We start from the raw sequence: 26,393 nt of genomic DNA on the forward strand, positions 1-26,393 counted from the left end.
GACAAATATAGCCTACTGATGGACCAAGGCTAAGATTTTATAAAAAATTTTTGGTTTCAAAATCATATTTTTAAAATGTCCTAAGATAGCCATGTCTCAACTGGGGGATTCTGGTAAAATGGGTAGAATTTTCATAAAATTTTGATTTTGATGTCTACAAGTTGAAACCAACAACAAATGTGTTAACAATTATCAAAATTCCTAGGAAAAAGTCAAAAAATTCATAATGAAAGTCTGATTTTTTTGATTAAAACTACACAAAAAATTCTACAATATAAATCTCGAAAATTTCTTTGGAGAAATATAAATATGCTCGTAAATCCAGACTAAGATTTTCAAAATTTTTGGTTTCAAAATCAAATTTTTAATATGTTTCAAAAATCGCTGTATTTCATATGGAAAGCTAAGCAGAATTTTCATAAAATGTTGCCGAAAATGGCTTCTATAAATCGACAAAAAAATATCTTTGGGTAAGTAATTTTCAAAATTTCTTGGAAAAAAGTAAAAAATTTCATATTCAAAACATGACCTTTTTTCAAAATTGCCTGAAAATATGCAAAAAATTCTGGGCAATAAATCTCGACGAGCTAATTCGAAAAACTTAACCTTTTGGTGGATCCAGAGTAAGATTTACGAAATTTTCGGTTTTAGAATCATATTTTTAAAATACTAAAAAAATGTCTACATTTCAGTTGGGAATTCTGGAAAAGTGGTTGAAAATTTCATACAATGTTGCCAAAATGACTTCTGTGAAACTAAATGAACAAAATAACTTTGGATAGTATTCAAAATTGCTCAGAAAAAAGTCAAAAAGTTCATATTCAAAATTCAGCTTTTTGCAAAGTTGCCTGCAAATATTCAAAAAATTGTGGGAGATAAATCTCGATGAGCTAGTCAGAAAAATGGACTTCTGCTGGACCCAGAGCAAGATTTACGAAATTTTAGATTTCAAAAGTTTAAAATACTCCAAAAATTGCCAATTTCAAAAAAATGTATATTGATAATTTGGGTGTTTCGCAAAGTTGATAAACAAATACATAAAAAATTCTGGGATTTAAATCTTGACGAGCTGATTAAAAAGAACATGGCTTGGTTGATGGACCCAGATTAAAAATTCGAAATTTTTGGTTTCAAGATAAAATTTTTAATGTAAGTATTCCAAAAATTTCAATGTTTCGTCTTGTGGATAAGCGGTTGCACTTCTACAAATCGAAATCAACAAAAAAATGTCTGGGTAATTTTCAAAGTTACTTGGAAAAATATCAGAAGTTTCATATTGAAAACCTAATGTGTTTTGGAAAGTTGATTGAAAATACATAAAATTCTACGGTATAAATCTCGAACAGCTAAATCGAAAAAATGGACTGTTGGACTCAGATCAAGATTTTCAAAATTTTCTGTTTCAAAATCAAATTTTTATAACGTTCCAAAAATCGCCATGTCTCATCTTGGCGATTCGGGAAAATTATGTAGAATTATTTATCAAAAAAATGTAACCGAAAGTGAGTTCTACAAGTCGAAATCAGTAAAAAAATATCTTTGGATAATTTTCGAAAGTGCTCGGAAGGTCAAAAATCTCATTGGAAATTTGCGCTTTTTGGGAAATTGCTTAAAAATACCTACACAAAAAATTGTGGGATATAAATCTCGACGAACAAATTCAAAAAATGTTGCTTGTTGTTGGACCCGAATTAAAAATTCGAAATTTTTGGTTTCAAAATCAATTTTTTTAAATAATACTGAAATTCCAATACTTCGTCTTGGCGCTTCTGGAAAGGTCAAAAATTTCCAATTTAAAATTTTGGTTTTTTGCAGAGTTGATTAAAAAACAAAAAATTCTGAGATATTAATCTGGTCGAGCTAATTCGAAAAACATGGCCAAATTATAAAACTTTTTCCAGTTTTTGGAGTAGATAAACAGAGACGGGGACCTACTTTTTCATATTCTAGGGATTATGAAACGTTGAGAAAACATCAAATTAGCTATTCTCCAGATGGACCCTATACACTACTTTCCCAGCTTACCCTCGGAAAGTAAAAATTTTAATCTAAAAAAGGTCGCAACAATAATTCAAATTGGATAATTTAAAGAAAAATAATAACAGTAAAATTAATAATAGTAATAATAATAACGTTAGCAAACCTTACAACTCTAAAATCTCGTGTTATAAAATGTTATAGCTGCGAACATCAAGCCAAAAAATATACACCAAAACAGAAGCTATAACCGAAAAAGAAAAATAATTACATTCGCAAAGAACATAAAAGTCGCAACAACATTTAACCCTCGTGTGCCATATTAAGCACTCCACACGACAAAAAAACATCCCCAATCCTCAAATGTACTTTTATACGTAGCATCTTTACTACCGCGGCTCCCGGATGGAAATTACCCTATCCTGTAAACTCCGCGTCGCACTCGTTCCCTCACAATTATCCTTTGTACTTTTTCTAAACTTTCCACAAGAGTATAAAACGACCCCACATTGCATTACACTTCTAGAGGTATTAAAATACCCACGAAACTATAATCACTCCAAATTAATTTTTTTATAGCTCATAAACAAAAACTGTCTCGAGCGGGAATTTCCTCAAGAATTTAAGCTCCCCCAGTAAATCAAAAACCCCTCCATATTAAATAGTTGAAGCTCCAGGGAGCGCCGACCTACATCCAGCGCTCCGTCAACTAGGACAGAATCGAATATCTCTTTGATGTACCTATGTGTGCATTACTCGGATGTTCCGCAGGCCGCTATCGATTCCCATGCTCTTAATCGAGGCCAGGTCGGGTCATAAACTCCCCAAACACAAATATCCATAAAAATCATACGCCACAAAAAAGCAATCGACGATATTCGTGTCAATCAATTTTATTGTCCCTCGGAAGAGCGCCGCACCACGTCTTACGTCTCGGCCTACACCACCAGGAGAACTAATTTCGTTCGCACGTCGAAATTAGACGTGGGGTGACTGACCAGAATGTTGGACAGTGCAATGGAGATTGCATAAAGCGTTCCAGGAAATTCACTTATCGGCAATAAATAGAACAGTGACCTATCTTTGTTGCGGTAATGATGGCGGACGTGGGTAGACTAATTTTGTTGCGTGGACCTGTTGAATTCCGGTGGCGATCAGAATTCGCCTTTTTTACTTTAATCTAGTGTGCTTATTCCTGCCAAAAATTGATGACGTCATGTCAAAGTTTTGCTAAGTACAATATCATTACTTGCTATGAGTCGGTGGCTGAATTTCATGACCGGAGTTTATTCCCCTCGGGAAGTTTGTAAGACGGATAAAGATGTAATTGTAAGCAAACGAGTTTTGTATGAACTCTGTTCGGGATGATTACCCTAATTTCCATGCGGGATCAGCGGTAGTAAAAATAATGGGCATAAAAGATACATTTGTGGATTTAGGATGCTCTTTTTATTCGCGTCGAGCTCTTAATGTGACGCAAAAAGGTTTCAGTGTTATCTGATTTTTATTTTGTTTGTGGAAATGTCGTTCTGTTTTTTTTGTTCAGAGATTTTTCGATGTCGCCATGGGGATTTTTGTTTCCTGAATGTAAGCTCTGAAATTTTGTTAGTGAAGCGATAATCAGAATTTATCTCTTACATTGATTTCTTATTATACTCTATCAAAGTCCGCTTAGATATTTTCTGTTTATTCTGTTGACTTCGACTTGTTGAAGTCATTTTCGGCAATTTGATCTTTTTTTGAAAAATTTTGAAAACTATCCAAAGCCATTTTTTAATTGATTTCGATTTCTAGAAACCATTTCCGGCAACATTTTTTTGAAGATGGAATATAGCAACTTTTAAAACATCTATTTGGATACCGAAACTTTCGAAATCTTGGTCCAGTTAAAAAAAGTAAAATTTTTGACCTTATTCCGGGCACTTTCGAAAATTACACACTGACATTTTTTGTTGATTTAGACTTGTAGAAGTAATTTTCGGCAACCATACCCAGTTTTCCAACATCCCCAAGATGAAATTTAACGATTTTTAAAAATTTGATTTTGAAACCGAAAATTTCGTGCGGATCCATCAACAGCTTGTTTTTCGAATTAGCTTGTCGAGATTTATATAACTTTTTTGTGTGTATTTTGAGGCTATTTTCCAAAAAACTCAAATTTTCAATATGAAATTTTTGACTTCCAGAATACAAAAGATCTAATTCGGCAGTTTTTTGAAAAATTTGATTTTTAAACCGAAAATTACAATGTCAAAAATCTTAGTGTGGGTCCGTTAGTAGGCCATATTTTTTTAATCAAGTCGTTCAGATTTATATAGTAGAATTTTTATTTTTTAAGTATTTTTTACCAACTTTAAAAAAAACTCAAATGTTAACATGAAATTATTGACATTTTTCCGAAGAATTTTGAAAAATACACAGACATTTTTTTATTAATTTCCATTATTGTAGAAGTTATTTTCGGCAACATTTTATGAAAATTCTGCTTAGCCTTGCAGATTTAATATGGCGATTTTGGAATACTTTAAAAATTTGATTTTGACATCGAAATTTTTGAAAATCTTAGTCTACATTTATGAGCATATTTCTCGAAACAGATCTTCGAGATTTATGTCGGTAAAATTTTTGTGCATTTTTAATCAACTGTCAAAAAAATGAAATTTTCAATATGAACTTTTTGACTTTTTCCGAGGAATTTTGAAAATTATTAAAACATTTTTCGTTGGTTTCAACTTGTAGAAAGTGAGTCAGATCGTCGAAATTTATATCGTAAATGTTTTGTGTTTTTAATCAACCTTCCAAACAACTCAAATTTTCAATATGAAATTTTTGACTTTTTCCGAGCACTTTCGAAAATGATTCTAAGACATTTCTGTGTTGATTTTATTTTATAACAGACCACGTTTTTTGAATCAGCCCGTCGAGATTTAAATCGCTGAATTTTTTGGACACTTTCAGCAAAATTCCAACAATTTTTCCAAACACCCCAATTGAAATATGGCAATTTTTGGAGTATTTTAAAAAAGAGGCCATTTTGAATATGCACTTTTTGACTTTTTCCCCAAGCAAGTTTGAAAATTACCCAAAGTTTTTTGTTAATTTAGTTTCATAGAAGTCATTTTTGGTAACTTTTTATTGAAATTTCAACCACTCAAATTTTTTGTATATTTTCAGATGACTTTGCAAAAAGCTCATATTTTGAATCAACACTTTTTAAGTTTTTCCGAGCAATTTTGAAAATATCCCAAAGATTTTTCTTGATTTCGATTCCTAGAAGTCATTTTTGGCAACTTTTTGCGAAAATTTCATCACTTTTCCAGAATCTCCAAAATGAAATGGCCATATTTTTGGAATATTTTAAAAGTTTGATTTTGTAACTAATAATTTCGAAAATCTTAATCTGGGTTCAAATACACGTAAAGTTTCCCGAATCAGTTCGTAGATATTTATATCGTTGAATTTTTTGTGCATTTTGAGGCAACTTTCAAAAAAGCTCAAATTTTGAATATCATGTAATTTTTGGCAGTTTATGAAAATTATAACCACCTTTCTAGAATCCCCAAAATGAAATATGGCAAATTTTGGAGTATTTTAAAAATTCTATTTTTTAACCGAAAATTTCGAAAATCTTAGTCTAGATCCATTAGTAGGTCATATTTTTCGAATCAAGTCGTAGAGATTTTTTTAAAGTATTTTTAACCAACGTTCCAAAAAACTCAAATGTTAACATGAAATTATTGACCTTTTTTCGAGGAATTTTGGAAAATATCCAGACATTTTTTGATTAATTTCCATTATTGTAGAAGTTGTTTTTGGCAACATTTTATGAAAATTCTGGTTAGCTTTCTAGATGAAATATGGTGAATTTTGAAACATTATAAAAATTTGATTTTGAAAGCGAAAATTTTGAAAATCTTAGTCTGGATTTATAAGCATATTTCTCTAAACAAATCGCCGAGATTGATATCGTAGAATTTTTTGTGTATTTTTATTCAACAGTCCAAACAAATTAAATTTTCAATATGAACTTTTTAACTATTTTCCGACGAACTTTGAAAATTATTAAAACATTTTTGTTGGTTTCAACTTGTAGAAATCAATTTCGGCAACATTTTATGAAAATTCTACCTGGCTTTCCAGAATCGCTAGGAAGAAATATGGCAATATATGGGATATTTTAAAAATTTAATTTTAAAACCAAAAATTTTGAAAATCTTAATCTGGATTTATGAGCATATTTCTCGAAATAAACTTCCGAGATTTATATTGTGGAATTTTTTGTGTATTTTTAATCAACTGTCCAACAAAAACCAGACTTTCAATTTGAATTTTTTGACTTTTTTTCCGAGGAATTTTGAAAATTATTAAAACATTTTTTGTTGGTTTCAACTTGTAGAAATGAAAATCAAAATTTTATGAAAATTCTACCCAGCTTTCCAGAATCCCCCAGTTGAGACATGGCTATTTTGGGAAATTTGATTTTGAAACCAAAAATTTTTAAAATCTTAGTCTTGGTCCATCGACAAATTTTTGACTTTTTTCCGATTCTAAGACACTTCTGTGTTGATTTTATTTTATAACAGTTATTTTTGGAGACCTTCAGCAAAATTCCAACAATTTTTCCAGATTCCCCAATTGAAATAATGCAATTATTGGAGTGTTTTAAAAATTTGATTTTGAAACCGCAAATTTCGTAAATCATACCTTGAGTCCACCAAAAGAGGTCATTTTGAATACAAACTTTTTGACTTTTTTCCGAGCAATTTTTAATATTATCCAAAGTTTTTTTGTCAATGTAGTTTTATAGAAATCATTTTTGGAAACATTTTGTGAAAGTTTCAACCACTTTTCCAAAATCCTAAAATGAAATATGGCCATTGTGACCAGTATTTTAAAAATTTGTTTTTGGAACCGAAAATTTCGTGAACCTTACTCTGGGCCCACCAAAAAAAATCATGTTTTCCGAATGAACTCGTCGAGATTTATTACCCAGAATTTTTTGCACATTTTCAGGCAACTTTGCAAAAAGCTCAGGTTTTGAAGAGGAATTTTTTAACTTTTTTACAAGTAATTTTGAAAATTACCCAGACATTTTTTTGTCAATTTATAGAAGCCATTTTCGGCAACATTTTATGAAAATTCCAACCACTTTTCCAGAATGCCTAAAATGAAATATGCCTATTTTTGGATCATTTTAAAAATGGGATTTTGAAACAGAGAACGTTGAAAATCTTAATCTGGATTTATGAGCATATTTCTCGAAAGAAATTTTCGTGAATTATATTGTACAATTTTTGTGTATTTTTAATCAATCGTCCAAAAAATAAAAGTTTCAGTATGAACGTTTTGACTTTTTTCTGACGAATTTTGTAAATTATTAAAACATTTTTGTTGGTGTCAACTTGTAGAAATCAAAATACAAATTTTATGAAAATTCTACCCAATTTTCCAGATATTTATTTATATTTCCCCAGTTGGGACATTTTAAAAATTTGATTTTGAAACCAAAAATTTTGTAAGTCCTACCTTGAGTCCACCAAAAAAGGCATTTTGAATATGAACTCTTTGACCTTTTTTCCGAGCAATTTTGAATATTACCCAAAAATTTTTTGTTCATTTAGTTTTATAGAAATCATTTTTGGCAACATTTTATGAAAATTTCAACCACTTTAATTTTTTGTATACTTTCAGACAACTTTGCAAAAAGTTAATATTTTGAATAAGCACTTGTTAACTTTCTTCCGCGCAATTTTAAAAATATTCCAAAGATTTTTCTTGATTTCGATTCATAGAAGTCATTTTTGGCAACTTTTTTGAAAGTTCCAATTACTTCTCCAGAATCCCCAAAATGAAATGGCCAAATTTTCAAACTATTTTAAAAATTTGATTTTGAAACCTAAAATTTCGTAAATCTTACCGTGAGTCCACCAAAAGACGCAATTTTGAAAAAAAAATTTTTGACTTTTCCGACCTTTTTGAAAATCACCGAAAGACATTTTTTTGTTGAATCCGAGTTATAGAAGTCATTTTCGACAACAGTTTATGAAAATTCCAACCACTATTTCAAGAGGAAATAGACAATTTTTGGAATAATTTAAAAATTTGATTTTGAAACTGAAAATTTTGAAAATCTTGGTGTGAGTCCATCAACAGATTATGTTTTTCGAATCAGCTTGTCAACATTTATATCGTAGAATTTTCTACGTACTTATCTTCAGGCAACTTTCCAAAAAGCTCATATCTTGAATATAAAATTTTTGACTTCTTCCGGGCACTTTCGTAAATTACTCAGACATTTTTTTAGACTCGTAGACGTGACTCTCAGCAATATTTCTTTCAAAATTCCGGGCACTTTTCCAAAATCCTGATCAAAAAGCTCAAGTTTTCAATAAGAAATTTTTGGCTTTTTCTGAGCAGTTTTGAAAATTACTGAAGGACATTTTTTTTTTGATTTCGACTTGTAGGAATCATTGTGGAGGACATTTTTTTAATTCCAAGCACTTTTCCAGAATCGAAAAGATGAAATAGGCAATTTTTGGATTATTTTTTAAAAATTTCATTTTAAAACCGAAAATTTTGAAAATCTTAGGAAAAGAAAATGGTAAAAACAAAAGCCAAAATCAGTACAACGAAAATCATAGACAAAGCCTAGATTCCGACTTGGGAAAGGGGATACAACATCAAAGCCCTCAGATATATTTCCAGAAGGGTACGAAGAGAAAAAGTGTTAGTAGTAAATGGAAAATTCGTTTGGCTACCAAAAAATTTAACAAAATTTGCAAATACTTCTTTGAAAATATTGCCTAAAATTTCAGGTCAACCATAATATTTAGGGAAACCCGAACATAGATATTTTTTAACTTGACTGATTTCGCGCTTCACCAACAGGTTGCATAATAATCTGAATTTGTTTTCTCCGGTAACTACTAAGAACACGTTTAAGCGATCATCCATTTCAGTTATTTAAAGCACTTTAGACGTGAACTTGTCAAATATTCACTAAAAACGGTTTATTTTTACTAGTTCCAAGGTAATTCTATTGTCAGACACCAGTCATAATTAATCGATAACTTTCGGCCTGCTGCTCAAAATAAATTTCGTGCAAACGAAACCGAATTAAATAAATAAACAAAAATCAAAAAGAGTGCGTTTGAGCTGTCAAAATATAGCCGCTACAACAAAGCCCCCGAAATAACCCCCGGAATGCCTCCCGTCAATAAATCCTCCTTATTTTTAGCACCAGCGATTAGCCATTGTGTCACAGCTAATTGCCACATTTTATTATTCTCGTCTTAAACACTCGTGACTGCTTTGCATATTATTATTGCAACGTTATGTAACCAAACCCCGCAAATTAATATTTATTACTCCGACCATCCACACAAAACGTATTTTTAAACCTCAAGAATACCCAAAATCGATTTTTCACTAATCACCGAAGTTATTTTCAACCAATGTTGCATTATAATTACAGTCGATATTTTTCAGACTGCACTCAGCTACGTTGCATCGAACGGGTCGATAGACCTGTTGGAACTGATACTACCGTTGCCCAATCTGGACCCCAATAAACCCGATAATGAAGGCAATACTCCGTTACACTTTGCTGCTCAAGCTGGTGAGTGCTATTTTAAAGCTTGTGTATTTTTTTACTTGAGAGTTAAAAATTGAAACAATTTTTCTATTTCTTTGGGCGAAATTTATGACTACGTAATTTTTTGTTTCAGGACAAGTTGAATGTTTAAACTGTTTGTTAAGTCGGTGCCGAGGAATCGAAATTGATGCTAGGAATAATTTAGGATTCACTGCACTGATGAAAGCCGCACTTCAAGGGCGAAACAAATGTGCCAAACTACTGCTTTTCGCGGGTGAGTTATGTGAAGGCGGCTTGTTTTGTTCAGGATTTTTACAATATTGTGAAAATTTGATATTGACACGATTCGCAATTCTGGTCTTGACATTTTTCTCCACTAAAAAGTGAATTTCGCATCTCGCGTCGTTGGGTCAATTGTAAATATTGACCTCGCGCAGAGTATTATACCTAAATTTCTTTTGTTCTGCTTAAAGCAGACGGATCAAATATGGACCTTTATAGCAACGTGGTCAATGACCACATCCCACCTGATTTCACCTCATTTTCATAAATTTCTTATTATAATTTCCTTATTACAATTTTTATTTTAAATAAAGGGAAAACAGTGTGGATTTTTGTCTTTCAAATAATGAAAACACCACTGACGGTTATTGCGCTAAATTATTAGGTTTGCTTCTTTAAAAACTATGATGTTCTTCCATTACCTTGCCTATTTATTTACGAAACCTTGCTTTATGTAAAGAAACACGAAAGCATCTATGTGACGAATGCTAACTTACATAATTGTCATACTCGCTATAGAAATAATTTTATTACACTTTTCCAACGTGTAGCAAAACTCCCGATTTTATGGAAATATAATTCTATAATATACTTCCTGGAGGAGTGAATCCATATCCCTACACCACTTTAAAAAGGTTGCCAAGGAGATCCACCTGAAACGCGATTTTTATGACGAGAATGAATTTTTTTGGTTGTTCAAGTAACTGTAGTGTTTTGGTATAATTTTTCTTTTATTACATTGTATGTTTTTTTTTCACTTTACACACTACACTGTGTAATGATTTAAAAATAAATTATTTATTTGTTTATTCATTATTTGGAAAGAATTTAAAAAATTTCAAGGACTCCAAGTATTTTGCTTTTGAAAAAGTTTTAAGAATCTCAAGAGTTTCTGGTTTTTCAACAATTTAAGTTAGAAAATGTTTAATAGAATCTCGGGGACTTTCAGTATTTTGAGTTTGAATAAGTTCTAAAAATCTCAGGGCCTTCTGTTGGTTGGATTTTGAAAAAGTTTGAAATAATCTCAAGGGCTCCTAGTATTATGATTTTGAAGAAGTTTTAAAGAATCTCAGGGGCTCCTATTATTTTTGAGTTTGAAAATGTCCAATAGAATCTCGGTGGCTTCCGAAGTTTTGATTTTGAAAAAGTTTTGAAGAATCTCAGAGGCCCCTAGTATTTTGAGTTTGAAAAAATTTGAAAGAATCTCAAGGGTTCCTAGTGTTATGATTTTGGAAAAGTTCTAAAGAGTCTCAGAGGCTCCTGGTGTTTTAATCTTGACACAGTTCGAAAGAATTTCGGGGCTCCTAGTATTTTGAGTTTAAAATGTTTAATAGAATCTCGGGGCCTCCTGGTGTTTTGATTTTGAAAATGTTTACAAGAATCTCAAAGGCTTCTAGTATTATAATTTTGAAGAGGTTTTAAAGAATCTCAAATCCTATTGTTTTTTAGTATGAAAATGTCTAATAGAATCTCGGAGGCTTCTGAAGTTTTGATTTTGAAAAAGTTTGAAAAAAATCTTAGAGGTTCATAGTGTTTTGATTTTAGAAAAGTGTGATATAATCTCGGGGCCTCCTGGTGTACCGTTTTAAAGAATCTCAAATCCTATTGTTTTTTCGTATGAAAATGTCTAATAGAATCTCGGAGGCTTCTGATGTTTTGATTTTGAAAAAGTTTGAAACAAATCTTAGAGGTCCATAGTGTTTTGATTTTAGAAAAGTGTGATATAATCTCGGGGCCTCCTGGTGTACTGATTTTCGAAAGTTTGAAAGAAGCACAGAGTTTCCTAGTATTTTAATTCTTAAAAAGTTTGAAAGAATCTCATGGACTCCAAGTGTTTTGCTTCCGAAAAAGTTTTAAAGAATTTCGAAGGTTTCTGGTTTTTTATTTTGAACAATTTTGAAAGAATTTCAGGGGCTCCTAGTGTTATGATTTTGAACATGTTTTAAAGAAACTCAGGAGCTCCTGGTGTTTTAAGTCTGACACAGTTTGAAAGAATTTCAGGGGCTCCTAGTGTTTTGAGTCCGAAAATGTTTGAAAGATATCGGTGGTTCCTGGTATTTTCATTTTGAATAAGTTTTAAAAATCTCAGGGGCTTCTGTTAGTTCGATTTTGAAAAAGTTTGAAATAATTCCAAGGGCTCCTATTGTTTTGAGTATGAAAATGTTTAATAGAATCTCGGTGACTTCTGGGATATTGATTATGAATAACTTCTACATATCTTAGGGGCTTCTGTTAGTCTGATCTTCAAAAAGTGCGAAAGAATCTCAAGGGCTCCTAGCGTTATGATTTTGAAGAATTTTTAAAGAATCTCAGAGGCCCCTAGTGTTTTGAATTTGAAAAAATTTGAAAGAATCTTAAGGGTTGGTGTTATGCATTTGAAAAAGTTCTAAAGAATCTCAAGGGCTTCTGGTTTTTTAATTTTGACACAGTTTGAAAGAATTTCAGGGGATCCTAGTGTTTTGAGTTTGAAAATGTTTGAAAGAATCTCGGTGGTTCCTGGTATTTTGATATTGAATAATTTTTAAAAATCTCAGGGGCTTCTGTTAATTGGATTTTGAAAAAGTTTGAAGTAATCTCAAGGGCTCCTAGTGTTATGATTTTGAATAAGTTTTAAAGAATCTCAGGGGCTCCTATTGTTTTTGAGTTTGAAAATGTCCAATAGAATCTCGGAGGCTTCCGAAGTTTTGATTTTGAAAAAGTTTTAAAGAATCTCAGAAGACCCTAGTGTTTTGAGTTTTAAAAAAACTTGAAAGAATCTCAAGGGTTCCTAGTGCTTTGATTTTGGAAAAGTTCTAAAGAGTCTCAGAGACTCCTGGTGTTTTAATCTTGACACAGTTCGAAGGAATTTCGGGGCTTCTAGTATTTTGAGTTTAAAATGTTCAATAGAATCTCGGGGCCTCCTGGTGTTTTGATTTTGAAAATGTTTAAAAGAATCTCAAAGGCTTCTAGTATTATAATTTTGAAGTGGTTTTAAAGAATCTCAAATCCTATTGTTTTTTAGTATGAAAATGTCTAATAGAATCTCGGAGGCTTCTGATGTTTTGATTTTGAAAAAGTTTGAAAAAAATCTTAGAGGTTCATAGTGTTTTGATTTTAGAAAAGTGTGATATAATCTCGGGGCCTCCTGGTGTACTGATTTTCGAAAGTTTCAAAGAATCACAGAGTTTCCTAGTGTTTTAATTCTTAAAAAGTTTGAAAGAATCTCAGGGACTCCAAGTGTTTTGCTTACGAACAAGTTTTAAAGAATTTCGAAGGCTTCTGCTTTTTGATTTTGAACAATTTTGAAAGAATTTCAGAGGCTTCTAGTGTTATGATTTTGAAAATGTTTTAAAGAAACTCAGGAGCTCCTGGTGTTTTAAGTTTGACACAGTTTGAAAAAATTTCAGGGGCTCCTAGTGTTTTGAGTCTGAAAATGTTTGAAAGAATCTCGGTGGTTCCTGGTATTTTAATTTTGAATAAGTTTTAAAAATCTCAGGGGCTTCTGTTGGTTTGATTTTGAAAAAGTTTGAAAGAATTCCAAGGGCTCCTATTGTTTTGAGTATGAAAATGTTTAATAGAATCTCGGCGACTTCTGGGATATTGATTATGAATAACTCCTATATATCTTAGGGGCTTCTGTTAGTCTGATCTTCAAAAAGTGCGAAAGAATCTCAAGGGCTCCTAGCGTTATGATTTTGAAGAATTCTTAAAGAATCTCAGAGGCCCCTAGTGTTTTGAGTATGAAAAAATTTGAAAGAATCTTAAGGGTTGGTGTTATGAATTTGAAAAAGTTCTAAAGATCTCAAGGGCTTTTGGTTTTTTTAATTTTGACACAGTTTAAAAGAATTTCAGGGGATCCTAGTGTTTTGAGTTTGAAAATGTTTGAAAGAATCTCGGTGGTTCCTGGTATTTTGATATTGAATAATTTTTAAAAATCTCAGGGGCTTCTGTTGGTTGGATTTTGAAAAAGTTTGAAATAATTTCAAGGGCTCCTAGTGTTATGATTTTGAAGAAGTTTTAAAGAATCTCAGGGGCTCCTATTGTTTTTGAGTTTGAAATTGTCCAATAAAATCTCGGAGGCTTCTGAAGTTTTGATTTTCAAAAAGTTTTAAAGAATCTCAGAAGACCCTAGTGTTTTGAGTTTGAAAAAACTTGAAAGAATCTCAAGGGTTCCTAGTGCTATGATTTTGGAAAAGTTCTAAAGAGTCTCAGAGGCTCCTGGTGTTTTAATCTTGACACAATTCGAAGGAATTTCGGGGCTCCTAGTATTTTGAGTTTAAAATGTTTAATAGAATCTCGGGGCCTCCTGGTGTTTTGATTATGAAAATGTTCAAAAGAATCTCAAAGGTTTCTAGTATTATAATTTTGAAGAGGTTTTAAAGAATCTCAAATCCTATTGTTTTTTAGTATGAAAGTGTCTAATAGAATCTCGGAAGCTTCTGATGTTTTGATTTTGAAAAAGTTTGAAAGAATCCCAGTGCTCTTACTGTTTTGAGGTTTGAAAATGTTTAAATCTCAGGAGCCTCTGGTGTTTTGATTTTGAAAAAGTTTGAAAAAAATTTTAGAGGTTCATAGTGTTTTGATTTTAGAAAAGTGTGATATAATCTCGGGGCCTCCTGGTGTACTGATTTTCGAAAGTTTGAAAGAAGCACAGAGTTTCCTAGTGTTTTAATTCTTAAAAAGTTTTAAAGAATCTCATGGACTCCAAGTGTTTTGCTTCCGAAAAAGTTTAAAGAATTTCGAAGGCTTCTGGTTTTTGATTTTGAACAATTTTGAAAGAATTTCAGGGGCTTCTAGTGTTATGATTTTGAACATGTTTTAAAGAAACTCAGGAGCTCCTGGTGTTTTAAGTTTGGCACAGTTTGAAAGAATTTCAGGGACTCCTAGTATTTCGAGTATGAAAATGTTTGATAGAATCTCGGTGGTTCCTGGTATTTTCATTTTGAAGAAGTTTGAAAGAATCCCAAGGGCTGCTACTGTTTTGAGTTTAAAATGTTTAATAGAATCTCGAGGCCTCCTGGTGTTTTGATTTTGAAAATGTTTAAAAGAATCTCAAAGGCTTCTAGTGTTATGATTTTGAAGAGGTTTTAAAGAATCTCAAATTCTATTGTTTTTGAGTTTGAAAATGCCTAATAGAATCTCGAAGGCTTGTGATGTTTTGATTTTGAAAAAGTTTTAAAGAATCTCAGAAGCCCCTAGTATTTTGAGTTTGAAAAAATTTGAAAGAATCTCAAGGGTTCCTAGTGTTATGACTTTGGAAAAGTTCTAAAGAGTCTCAAGGGCTTCTGGTGTTTTAATTTTGACACAGTTTGAAAGAATTTCAGGAGCTTCTAGTATTTTGAGTTTGAAAATCTTTGAAAGCATCTCGGTGGCTCTTGGTGTTTTAATTGTATTATTATTAATTAATTTGGTCAACAGATTTTCCTATTTACAGACCAACGTCACCTTAACATTTAAAGTATAAACTATAACAGCAGCTGTCTCTCACTACTGGGCCGAGACATAGGCATGTTTATACTCTTGAAAATGTTTGATAGAATCTCGAATGCCTGTGGTGTTTTGATTTTAAAAATTTTTAAAGAATCTCAGGAGCTTTTGGTGTTTTGATTTTGAAAAAGTTTGAAAGAATCTCAAAGGCTTCTAGTGTTATGATTTTGAAGAGGTTTTAAAGAATCTCAAATTCTATTGTTTTTGAGTTTGAAAATGCCTAATAGAATCTCGAAGGCTTGTGATGTTTTGATTTTGAAAAAGTTTTAAAGAATCTCAGAAGCCCCTAGTATTTTGAGTTTGAAAAAATTTGAAAGAATCTCAAGGGTTCCTAGTGATAAGATTTTGGAAAAGTTCCAAAGAGTCTCAGGGGCTTCTGGTGTTTTAATTTTGACACAGTTTGAAATAATTTCAGGGGCTCCTAGTATTTTGAGATTGAAAATGTTTGAAAGAATCTCGGTGGCTCCTGGTGTTTTGATTGTATTATTATTAATTAATTTGGTCAACAGGTTTTTCCTATTTACAGACCAACGTCACCTTAACATTTAAAGTATAAACTATAACAGTAGCTGTCTCTCACTACTGGGCCCAGAAATAGGCATGTTTATACTCTTGAAAATGTTTGATATGATCTCGGATGCCTGTGGTGTTTTGATTTTGAAAAAGTTTAAAGAATCTCAGGAGCTTTTAGTGTTTTGATTTTGAAAAAGTTTGAAAGAATCTCAGAGGCCCCTAGTGGTTTGAAGCTTGAAAAAGTTTGAAAAAATCTCTAGGGCTCATAGTGTTATGAATTTGAAAATGTTTTCAAGAAACTCAGGAGCTCCTAGTGTTTTAAGTTTGACACAGTTCGAAAGAATTTCGGGGCTCCTAGTATTTTGAGTTTGAAAATATTTGAAAGAATCACGGTGGCTCCTGGTGTTTTGATTGTATTAGTATTAATTAATTTGGTCAAAGGTTTTTCCTATTTCTAGTCCAACGTCACCTTAACATTTAAAGTATAAACTAGAACAGCAGCTGTCTCTTACTACTGGGCCCAGATATAGGCATACTCTTGAAAATGTTTGATAGAATCTCGGATGCCTATGGTGTTTTGATTTTGAAAATGTTTAAAGAATCTCAGGAACTTTTGGTGTTTTGATTTTGAAAATGTTTGATAGAATCTCGGTAACTCCTGTGTTTTGATTTTGAAAACATTGTAAAGAATCTCAGGGGATTCTGGTATTTTGAGTCTGGAAATGTTTGATAGAATCTCAGGGGTGTCTAATAAACTCACCACCATACGATAAGCAGACAAAAAAAAGATTTGTTGGTACTGTTTATAAAATATTAAACAATGAGACCGACCGAAACGTTCTCAAACAAGCTCGGGATTTGAAAATTTTGTCATACTCTCTCTAAACAACCGCAAAAAAATGTTACAGACTTTGAAGGTAATGTCAGAAGAATAACGCCAAATCTGGTTAACAATACAGAAATTTACTAAAAAGACGAAAAACGGGCAAGAAAAATAGAAGGTTTTCAGAAACCAGATACCGCTGATTTTAATTAAGCAAAATAGCCCCAGTCATTTTTTTTAATTATTTTAGCTCTCTTAATCAGTGTGATAATTATGTCAATGTGTTTATCTAGGATAACAGATAATGCGTGCGTATCGTGTTTGTTTATAATGCGGTAGCCACGAAAATTTATAATTGATCACATTCAAACTAAAATCACAAACTTCCACTTCACCACGACCTACCGAATTCTTCGAAGATATTTTTCCAGTAAACATGTTCTTGTTTGTACCAAACACGCGCACTTTGTTTTGCCGCTGTCAAAATTTCCATAATTAATTAACCCGTTTTTTTATAAACGCCGGTTTATTGAAAATAAACACCCGCGAACTATTTTTATACGGAGTTAACGCCTGGGCGATTTAGCAAAATATTTGATTGACTGCCGATATAAATAGCTTTTGCGCTTTTGTCAAAACCCATCGAACGAAAAAGGAGTAATTAATTTATTGTTTTGAGGATAAAGCGCTTCGATTAATCAAGGACGGGATAGAAAAATGCATCGCGGGACCGCCAAATAACATTACTTCTTAATGAGGTGGAGTAGGTGTCGGTTATTGATTGTTTGAGTTACGACATCGGTGATATTTTTTTTATTATCTATCTGGTTATTAAATATTCACGGAAAGTGCGCTAAGCTGGTCGGTGAAATTAATTACGATGTGCAATAAAACTAATCGAGAGTCCGACTGTTTTTAATGTGAGTATATAACTCTTGGTATTTTTAGAGCTCCACATGCTTACTACTACGAAGTCTACACGAAATTGTTGGATACTTTATGAAGGTAAATATTTTGGTTAATGAATAAACCTGAAAATTCTCGTCGGGTTGGTGCACATGTTTTCGAAAATCTGACCACGTAGATCTCGTAAATTAATAATGGAGCCAAAGTTGTTGTCATTTTATGTAAAAGTCGTTATCTAAGTTGTATCAAACAACGAAATTACAATACATAAACAGTAAATGGGTCACAGAAAACAATAAATGGACCTTGAAAGTTGACGAAGGTGGAATCAATCGAAGTCGTTTAGAATCTGTGGAGCGTGCGGCAGCAGCAAGACTTTTATTTTTATTCCGGAGAAGTTTTAAAAATTGGCCGGAGGTTGTTTCGACAGAACTTCTTTCGCTCCTGAAGAGCAGCCTATCAAAGTCAAAACTATTTGAAAAAAGTTACAAAAAAATATGCGATTTTTTTTCCGATAACCAACGGGAAAAATAGAAAAACTGAAAAATCGAGACATCGAAATCTCGATAAATCAAGAACTCAAAAAATGTAAAACTGACAAATTGAAAAATCTAAAAACTGAAAAATCAAAAAATTGGTCTGAAGTCATTTAAACAGGACCTATCTCGCACCTGAAGACAAATAATCAAACACTAGAAAAAAAAATGTCGACAAGGATGGGCTCGAACTAATGCGAGCAAAACTCAAGTTCTTTAATGAACAAATCCACACTCCACCCCCGAGAAGGTTTTACATTTTTAAAAAAGACAGTTGGGACCACTGAGAAGGTTTTATGTTTTTAAAAAAGAGAGTTGGGAGCCGTGAGAAGGTTTCACATTTTTAAAAAATATATTTAGGGCCCCTGAGAAGGTTTTACATCTTGAAAAAAGACAGAAGGTTCACGTTGTATAAAAAACATTTGACCCCCCAAGAAGGTTTTACATTAAAAAAAAATAGTTGGGACCCCCGAGAAGGTTTCACATTAAAATAAAAACATTTGGGGCCCCCGAGAAGACATTTTTAAAAAATATAGTTGGCACCCTTGAGAAGGTTCCATATTTTTAAAAAAGACAATTGGGACTACTGAGAAGGTTTCACATTCTAAAAAAAAACATTTGGCGTCCCCGAGAAGGTTTTGCATTAAAATAAATGTATTTGAGACCCCCAAGAAGATTTCACATTAAAAAAAATACATTGGGGCCTCCCGAGAAGGTTTTACATTAAAAAAAGGATATTTGGGACCCCCGAGAAGGTTTTACATTTTTAAAGAAAACAGTTGGGACTCCCGAGAAGGCTTCATATTAAAAAAAAAGACATTCGGGGTCCCCGAGAAAGTTTCCCATTAAAAAAAAGGACATTTGGACCCCCGAGAAGGTTTTACATTTTTAAAAAAGACAGTTGGAACCCCTGAGAAGCTTTCACATTAAAAAAAGGACAATTCGGACTCTTGAGAAGGTTTTGCATTTTTAAAAAAGGCAATTGGGACCCTTGAGAAGGTTTCACATTCTAAAAAAGAAACATTTGACGCCCCAGAGAAGGTTTTACATTAAAAGAAATGTATTTGAGACCCCCAAGATTTCACATAAAAAAATACTTTGGGGCCTCCCGAGAAGGTTTTATATTAAAAAAAGGATATTTGGGGCCCCCGAGAAGGTTTTACATTTTTAAAGAAAACAGTTGGGACTCCCGAGAAGACTTCATATTAAAAAAAAAAGACATTCTGGGTCCCCGAGAAGGGTTCCCATTAAAAAAAAGGACATTTGGGGACCTCCGAGAAGGTTTTACATTTTTAAAAAAGACAGTTGGGACCCCTGAGAAGCTTTCACATTAAAAAAGGACAATTCGGACTCTTGAGAAGGTTTTACATTTTTAAAAAAGGCAATTGGACCCTTGAGAAGGTTTCACATTCTAAAAAATAAACATTTGACGCCCCCGAGAAGGTTTTACATTAAAAGAAATGTATTTGAGACCTCCAAGATTTCACATAAAAAAAATACATTGGGGCCTCCCGAGAAGGTTTTATATTAAAAGAAGGATATTTGGGGCCCCCGAGAAGGTTTTACATTTTTAAAGAAAACAGTTGGTACTCCCGAGAAGGCTTCATATTAAAAAAAAAAGACATTCGGGGTCCCCGAGAAAGTTTCCCATTAAAAAAAAGGACATTTGGGGACCCCCGAGAAGGTTTTACATTTTTAAAAAAGACAGTTGGGACCCCTGAGAAGCTTTCACATTAAAAAAGGACAATTCGGACTCTTGAGAAGGTTTTACATTTTTAAAAAAGGCAATTGGGACCCTTGAGAAGGTTTCACATTCTAAAAAAGAAACATTTGACGCCCCCGAGAAGGTTTTACATTAAAAGAAATGTATTTGAGACCCCCAAGATTTCACATAAAAAAAATACATTGGGGCCTCCCGAGAAGGTTTTATATTAAAAAAAGGATATTTGGGGCCCCCGAGAAGGTTTTACATTTTTAAAGAAAACAGTTGGGACTCCCGAGAAGACTTCATATTAAAAAAAAAGACATTCGGGGTCCCCGAGAAGGGTTCCCATTTAAAAAAAGGACATTTGGGGACCCCCGAGAAGGTTTTACATTTTTAAAAAAGACAGTTGGGACCCCTGAGAAGCTTTCACATTAAAAAAGGACAATTCGGACTCTTGAGAAGGTTTTACATTTTTAAAAAAGGCAATTGGGACCCTTGAGAAGGTTTCACATTCTAAAAAAGAAACATTTGACGCCCCCGAGAAGGTTTTACATTAAAAGAAATGTATTTGAGAACCCCAAGATTTCACATAAAAAAAAATACATTGGGGCCTCCCGAGAAGGTTTTACATTAAAAAAAGGATATTTGGGACCCCCGAGAAGGTTTTACATTTTTAAAGAAAACAGTTGGGACTCCCGAGAAGGCTTCATATTAAAAAAAAAGACATTCGGGGTCCCCGAGAAAGTTTCCCATTAAAAAAAAGGACATTTGGGGACCCCCGAGAAGGTTTTACATTTTTAAAAAAGACAGTTGGGACCCCTGAGAAGCTTTCACATTAAAAAAGGACAATTCGGACTCTTGAGAAGGTTTTACATTTTTAAAAAAGGCAATTGGGACCCTTGAGAAGGTTTCACATTCTAAAAAAGAAACATTTGACGCCCCCGAGAAGGTTTTACATTAAAAGAAATGTATTTGAGACCCCTAAGATTTCACATAAAAAAAATACATTGGGGCCTCCCGAGAAGGTTTTATATTAAAAAAAGGATATTTGGGGCCCCCGAGAAGGTTTTACATTTTTAAAGAAAACAGTTGGGACTCCCGAGAAGACTTCATATTAAAAAAAAAAAGACATTCTGGGTCCCCGAGAAGGGTTCCCATTAAAAAAAAGGACATTTGGGGACCTCCGAGAAGGTTTTACATTTTTAAAAAAGACAGTTGGGACCCCTGAGAAGCTTTCACATTAAAAAAGGACAATTCGGACTCTTGAGAAAGTTTTACATTTTTAAAAAAGGCAATTGGGACCCTTGAGAAGGTTTCACATTCTAAAAAAGAAACATTTGACGCCTCCGAGAAGGTTTTACATTAAAAGAAATGTATTTGAGACCCCCAAGATTTCACATAAAAAAAATACATTGGGGCCTCCCGAGAAGGTTTTATATTAAAAAAAGGATATTTGGGGCCCCCGAGAAGGTTTTACATTTTTAAAGAAAACAGTTGGGACTCCCGAGAAGACTTCATATTAAAAAAAAGACATTCGGGGTCCCCGAGAAGGGTTCCCATTAAAAAAAAAGGACATTTGGGGACCCCCGAGAAGGTTTTACATTTTTAAAAAAGACAGTTGGAACCCCTGAGAAGCTTTCACATTAAAAAAAGGACAATTCGGACTCTCGAGAAGGTTTTACATTTTTCAAAAAGGCAATTGGGACCCTTGAGAAGGTTTCACATTCTAAAAAAGAAACATTTGACGCCCCCAAGAAAGTTTTACATTAAAAAAAATAGTTGGGACCCCCGAGAAGATTTCCCATTAAAAAAAAGGAATTTGGTGCCTCCGAAAAGGTTTTACAGTTTTAAAAAACAGTTGGAACCCCTGAGAATGTTTCGCATTAAAAAAAGGACATTTCGGGCCCTCGAGAAGGTTTTACATTTCTAAAAAAGACAATTGGGACCCTTGAAAAGGTTTCACATTCTAAAAAAGAAACACTTGACGCCCCCGAGAAGGTTTTACACCAAAAAAAAATATATCTGAGATCTCCGAGAAGGTTTCACATTAAAAAAAAATAACATTGCCCCCCCCCCCCGAGAAGATTTTACATTAAAAAAAAAAGGAATTTGGGCCCATCGAGGCTTTACATTTTTAAAAAAGACAGTTGGGACCCCTGAGAAGGTTTCAAATTAAAAAAAGGACATTTCATCCCCACGGGAAGGTTTTACATTTTTAAAAAAGCCAGATGGGGCCCCAGAGAAAGTTTCATATTAAAAAAAAACACTTGGCGCCCCTGAGAAGGTTTTACATTAAAAAAAAAAATTTGACACCCGTGGAAAGGTTTGAGAAGCTTTCACATCAAAAAAAAGACATTTCGGGCCCTCGTGAAGGTTTTACATTTTTAAAAAGACAATTGGGACCCTTGAGAATGTTTCACAAGGAAGATTTGACGCCCCCGAAAAGGTTTTACAATAAAAGCAATATCCCTGGGACCCCCGAGAAGGTTTTACATTTGTGGCCCCTGAAATGGTTTTACATTTTTAAAGAAAACAGTTGGGACCCCCGAGAAGGCTTTATACTAATAAAAAGACATTCGGGGTCCCCGAGAAGGTTTCCCATTATAAAAAAGGACATTTGGGGCCCCCCGGGAAGGTTTTACATTTTAAAAAAAGCCAGTTGGGACCTCTGAGAAGGTTTCACCTTCTTAAGAAACACATTTGGCGCCCCCGAGATGGTTTTACAGAAAAAAGCCAATTGGGACCCTGAGAAGGTTTCATATTAAAAAAAAAACACTTGGCGCCCCCGAGAAGGTTTTACATTAAAAAAAAAACAGTTGGAATCTTTGAAAAGGTTCACATTGTAAAAAAAAATCATTTGACGACCGCGGGAAGGTTTTTTATTAAAAGAAATATATCTGAGATCTCCGCGGTTTCACATTAAAAAAATAACATTGGGCCCCCCCGAGAAGGTTTTATATTTTTAAAAAAGACAATTGGGACCCCTGAGATGGTTTCACGTTAAAAAAACATTTGGTGCCTCCGAGAAGATTTTGAACTTAAAAAAAAATTGTTGAGACCCCCGAGAAGGTTTCACATTAAAAAAAGGAAATTTGGGTCCCCCGAGAAGGTTTCACATTAAAAAAAGGAAGTTTGGGTCCCCCGAGGAGGTTTTACATTTCTAAATAAAACAGGTGGGACCCCCGAGAAGGCTTCATATAAAAAAAGACATCGTGGTCCTCCAGAAGATTTTACATTAAAAAAAATGGAGTGTTGGAAACCCCGAGAAGATTTCACATTCCCCCCCCCCCCCAGAAAGTTTTACATATACAAGCCAGTGGGACCCCTGAGAAGGTGGCACATTAAAAAAACCATATTTGGCGCCCCCGAGAACGTTTGTATTAAAAAAAATACTTGAGACCCCCGAGAAGGTTTCACATAAAAAAAACATTTGAGCCCCCGAGAAGGTTTCCCATTAAAACAAAAAAAAAAATTTGGGGCCCTCGAGAAAGTTTTACATTTTTAAAAAAGACAGTTGGGACTACTGAGAAGGTTTCACATTCTAAAAAACAACATTTGGCGTCCCCGAGAAGGTTTTGCATTAAAAAAAAAAATAGTTGGGACCCCCGAGAAGCTTTTACATGAAATAAAAAAATTTTGGGGCCCTTAGAAGGTTTTGCATTAAAAAAAATAGTTGGGACCCCCGAGAAGGTTTCACATAAAAAAATAAACATTTCGGCCCCCGAGAAGGTTTCCCATTAAAACAAAAAAGGAATTTGGGGCCCTCGAGAAGGTTTTACATTTTTAAAAAAGACAATTGAGACCCCCGAGAAGAAGAAATTCTGTAAAATTTAATTCCAAAACTAGTTTTTCTTTACTGATTCGTTAAAAATTAATTTGTGAAAGAAATTCTTATTTAGTATTCAGTTATCAATTTTTGTATACAGGAAAAAAAATTGGTCGCTTTGAATATCGAATATTTTAAACCTGATATCTACATGTCATTCGAAAAATAGAAGTCAAAATGAGGTTGTATTGTTTACGCGCAGAAAAACCGCCGAACTTTATTTTACATGTACTTAGTTTAATAAAATGCTTAAAATACATTGTGTGTGTGTGAACAGAATCAAACACTAAATAAAACGGTTTATAAACAATTAATAATATAAAATTTGAATTTTCCGGGGAAAATTTTTTAAAAAGCGTCATTTTTTCTTACACGGAAAATCGAAAGAAAAAAATGGTTTGAACATACGCACGCAAGAAAAAGATTGCATAAAAAATAAACAAAAATGCTAATAAAATATGGAACGACGTGAAAAAAAAATTGAAAACCAGACTACTGATCATAAAAGTTAAAAAAATGTTAAAAAAACAACACCCAATTTAAAATTAATGCAAAATTCTAACCTTTAGGCTTCTTCTTCTGCTACAATTTAGCGAATTCCCTCGTCTTCTTTTACGAACCCACTGCAACAAAGCAACAAAAAACACATGAAATTTTTGTGTACACAAAGAAGAAGTTAACATCAACTTTATACATACTAATTTTTAATAACGGTGCAATTCAAGGTTACACAGGTTTAATAAGTAGATAAAATTAAAAAAAATATATTAACATGACCCAAATACAAAAATGTTTTCAAAATAGTTCTAAAATTTAAAAAATAACAACGCTAATAATTGCAATAAATATATTATGTATATAAACCGACTGAACTTCTTTGCATAACACGAAAATGAACAAAAAATCCTCGCCGAACCTTATCAGTCGTTTTTTGCAGAGTTTTTTATGCATCGACGCATCGCACAGGAAAATGAATCTTAATTACCCCTAAAATAGTGCAACATTATTCATTAGCAGAACATAATTTTCGCGCTGTTTGGATGAATACACAATTGTTAATTTTACACACAATTCGTCGAAAACAACTTAGAAAATTGAATTTAAATACGTCTTAGGAAAATATTTGATTTTTCGACAGTTAAACACACAAAGGTAATTTAGTTTCAGATCCTAAGACATTTTGGAACTACATTCGTGGTAAAAAAAGTCACACCAGGATACCTGGTCAAATGACATATAATGACTCTCAACTTGACAATGCTGATGCTATTGTTAATGCTTTCGCCCATTTTTTTCAAAGTGTCTATATTGAATCAAATTCAAATTCATGTAACAAACCATGTGATAAGCAGTCAGGTGAAAGTTTCCCGAATATCGCTGTACATTGCTTCTCTCTGTCAGATGTGCGTCTTGCCTTAAAGCAAGTTAAAAATAAAAAAACTGCAGGATTAGACTTGGTACCAGCTTATATAGTGAAAGATTGTTACAATATTTTTTGCGAACCTTTGCTGCATATTTATAATTTAATCTTGAAAACGTCAACCTTCCCCTCAATATGGAAAAAAGTTAAAGTTTGTCCAGTATTTAAAAGTGGAGATCATACTAATATTGTGAATTACCGACCCATTGCTATATTATCGAATTTTTCAAAAGTTTTTGAATCTATTCTTTATAAACACTTATATGCACAGGTTAAAAACTTAATTTCCCCTTGTCAGCATGGTTTTATGAAAAAGAGATCAACTGAAACTAACTTAGCTGTACTATCACAATACGTTGCCGAAGCTTTGAACCAGCGTGGCCAAGTGGATGTTTTGTACACCGATTTTCGGAAGGCTTTCGACACCATAAACTTCCTTATACTCATTAAGAAATTAGATCACTTTGGGTTTTCGGGAGGACTGTGTAATCTGTTTCTATCGTATCTTTCTGAAAGAGAGCAAGTAGTTGTTTATCAACAGAGTAGATCCTTGCCATTTTTCGCCACGTCTGGTGTACCACAGGGATCCAACTTAGGGCCCCTGTTGTTTCTACTGTTTATCAATGACCTTAGTGACATAATGGATAGTAACAGATTGTTCTACGCAGACGACTTGAAATTATACGCCAAAATTGATTGTTTTAGCGATTGCTTAAATCTTCAACATGATTTAGATAAAGTTTATAACTGGTGTTGCGAGAATTGTCTGTTTCTGAACATTGGTAAATGCAAGGTGATATCTTACAGTCGTAAAAGGCAGATTACTCAGTTTGACTATAGCATTAATAATGACTTAATACAACGTTGCTCGAAAACTACTGACTTAGGTGTGACATTTGATACTGAATTTACCTTCAGGGAACATATTAGCATTAAAATTAAGGAATCATGCCGTGTTTTAGGCTTCATTTACAGAAATTGTTCTGATTTTAGAAATAGAAACGATAGTTTGAAGACCCTATATTACGCTTTGGTGCGTTCTAAACTCGAGTATTGCTCTCTAATTTGGTATCCTGTGTACTCCTATATGGTTAAAGGGATAGAGCGTATCCAACGTAAATTTCTGAAATTTCTTTATCGCCAACGTTTTGGTTATTACCCTCATAGACACTTTGAGCATTCCATCCTTTTGTCTATCTTTGGAGTATTGCCACTTGAAACAAGGAGGGTCTTATCATCCATTAATTTTGTATATAAGTTAAATAATTTTTATATTGACTGTCCCCTGCTTTTAGATTATCTTAATTTTTATGTGCCTCGTTTATCGAGTAGAAGTAGTCGCACG

General features: G+C 33.2%; 1 protein-coding gene across 4 annotated transcripts in view; it reads left to right on the top strand.

The window, feature by feature from the left end:
* LOC135127676 (ankyrin repeat domain-containing protein 33B-like) overlaps nt 1–26,393 on the top strand; it is a 118,731-nt gene that overhangs the window by 83,577 nt on the left and 8,761 nt on the right. For all 4 annotated transcript variants that reach the window (XM_064054215.1, XM_064054213.1, XM_064054214.1 and 1 more), the window contains exons 5-6: nt 9,466–9,595; nt 9,705–9,845. In XM_064054215.1, coding sequence (XP_063910285.1) covers nt 9,466–9,595; nt 9,705–9,845 — 271 coding nt within the window. The remainder of the gene's footprint in view (nt 1–9,465; nt 9,596–9,704; nt 9,846–26,393) is intronic.

The sequence above is a fragment of the Zophobas morio genome, unplaced genomic scaffold (assembly GCF_036711695.1).
Source record: "Zophobas morio isolate AGI-343-1 ecotype UQ-CSIRO unplaced genomic scaffold, CSIRO_AGI_Zmor_V1 ptg000012l, whole genome shotgun sequence".
NCBI lineage: Eukaryota > Metazoa > Arthropoda > Insecta > Coleoptera > Tenebrionidae > Zophobas > Zophobas morio.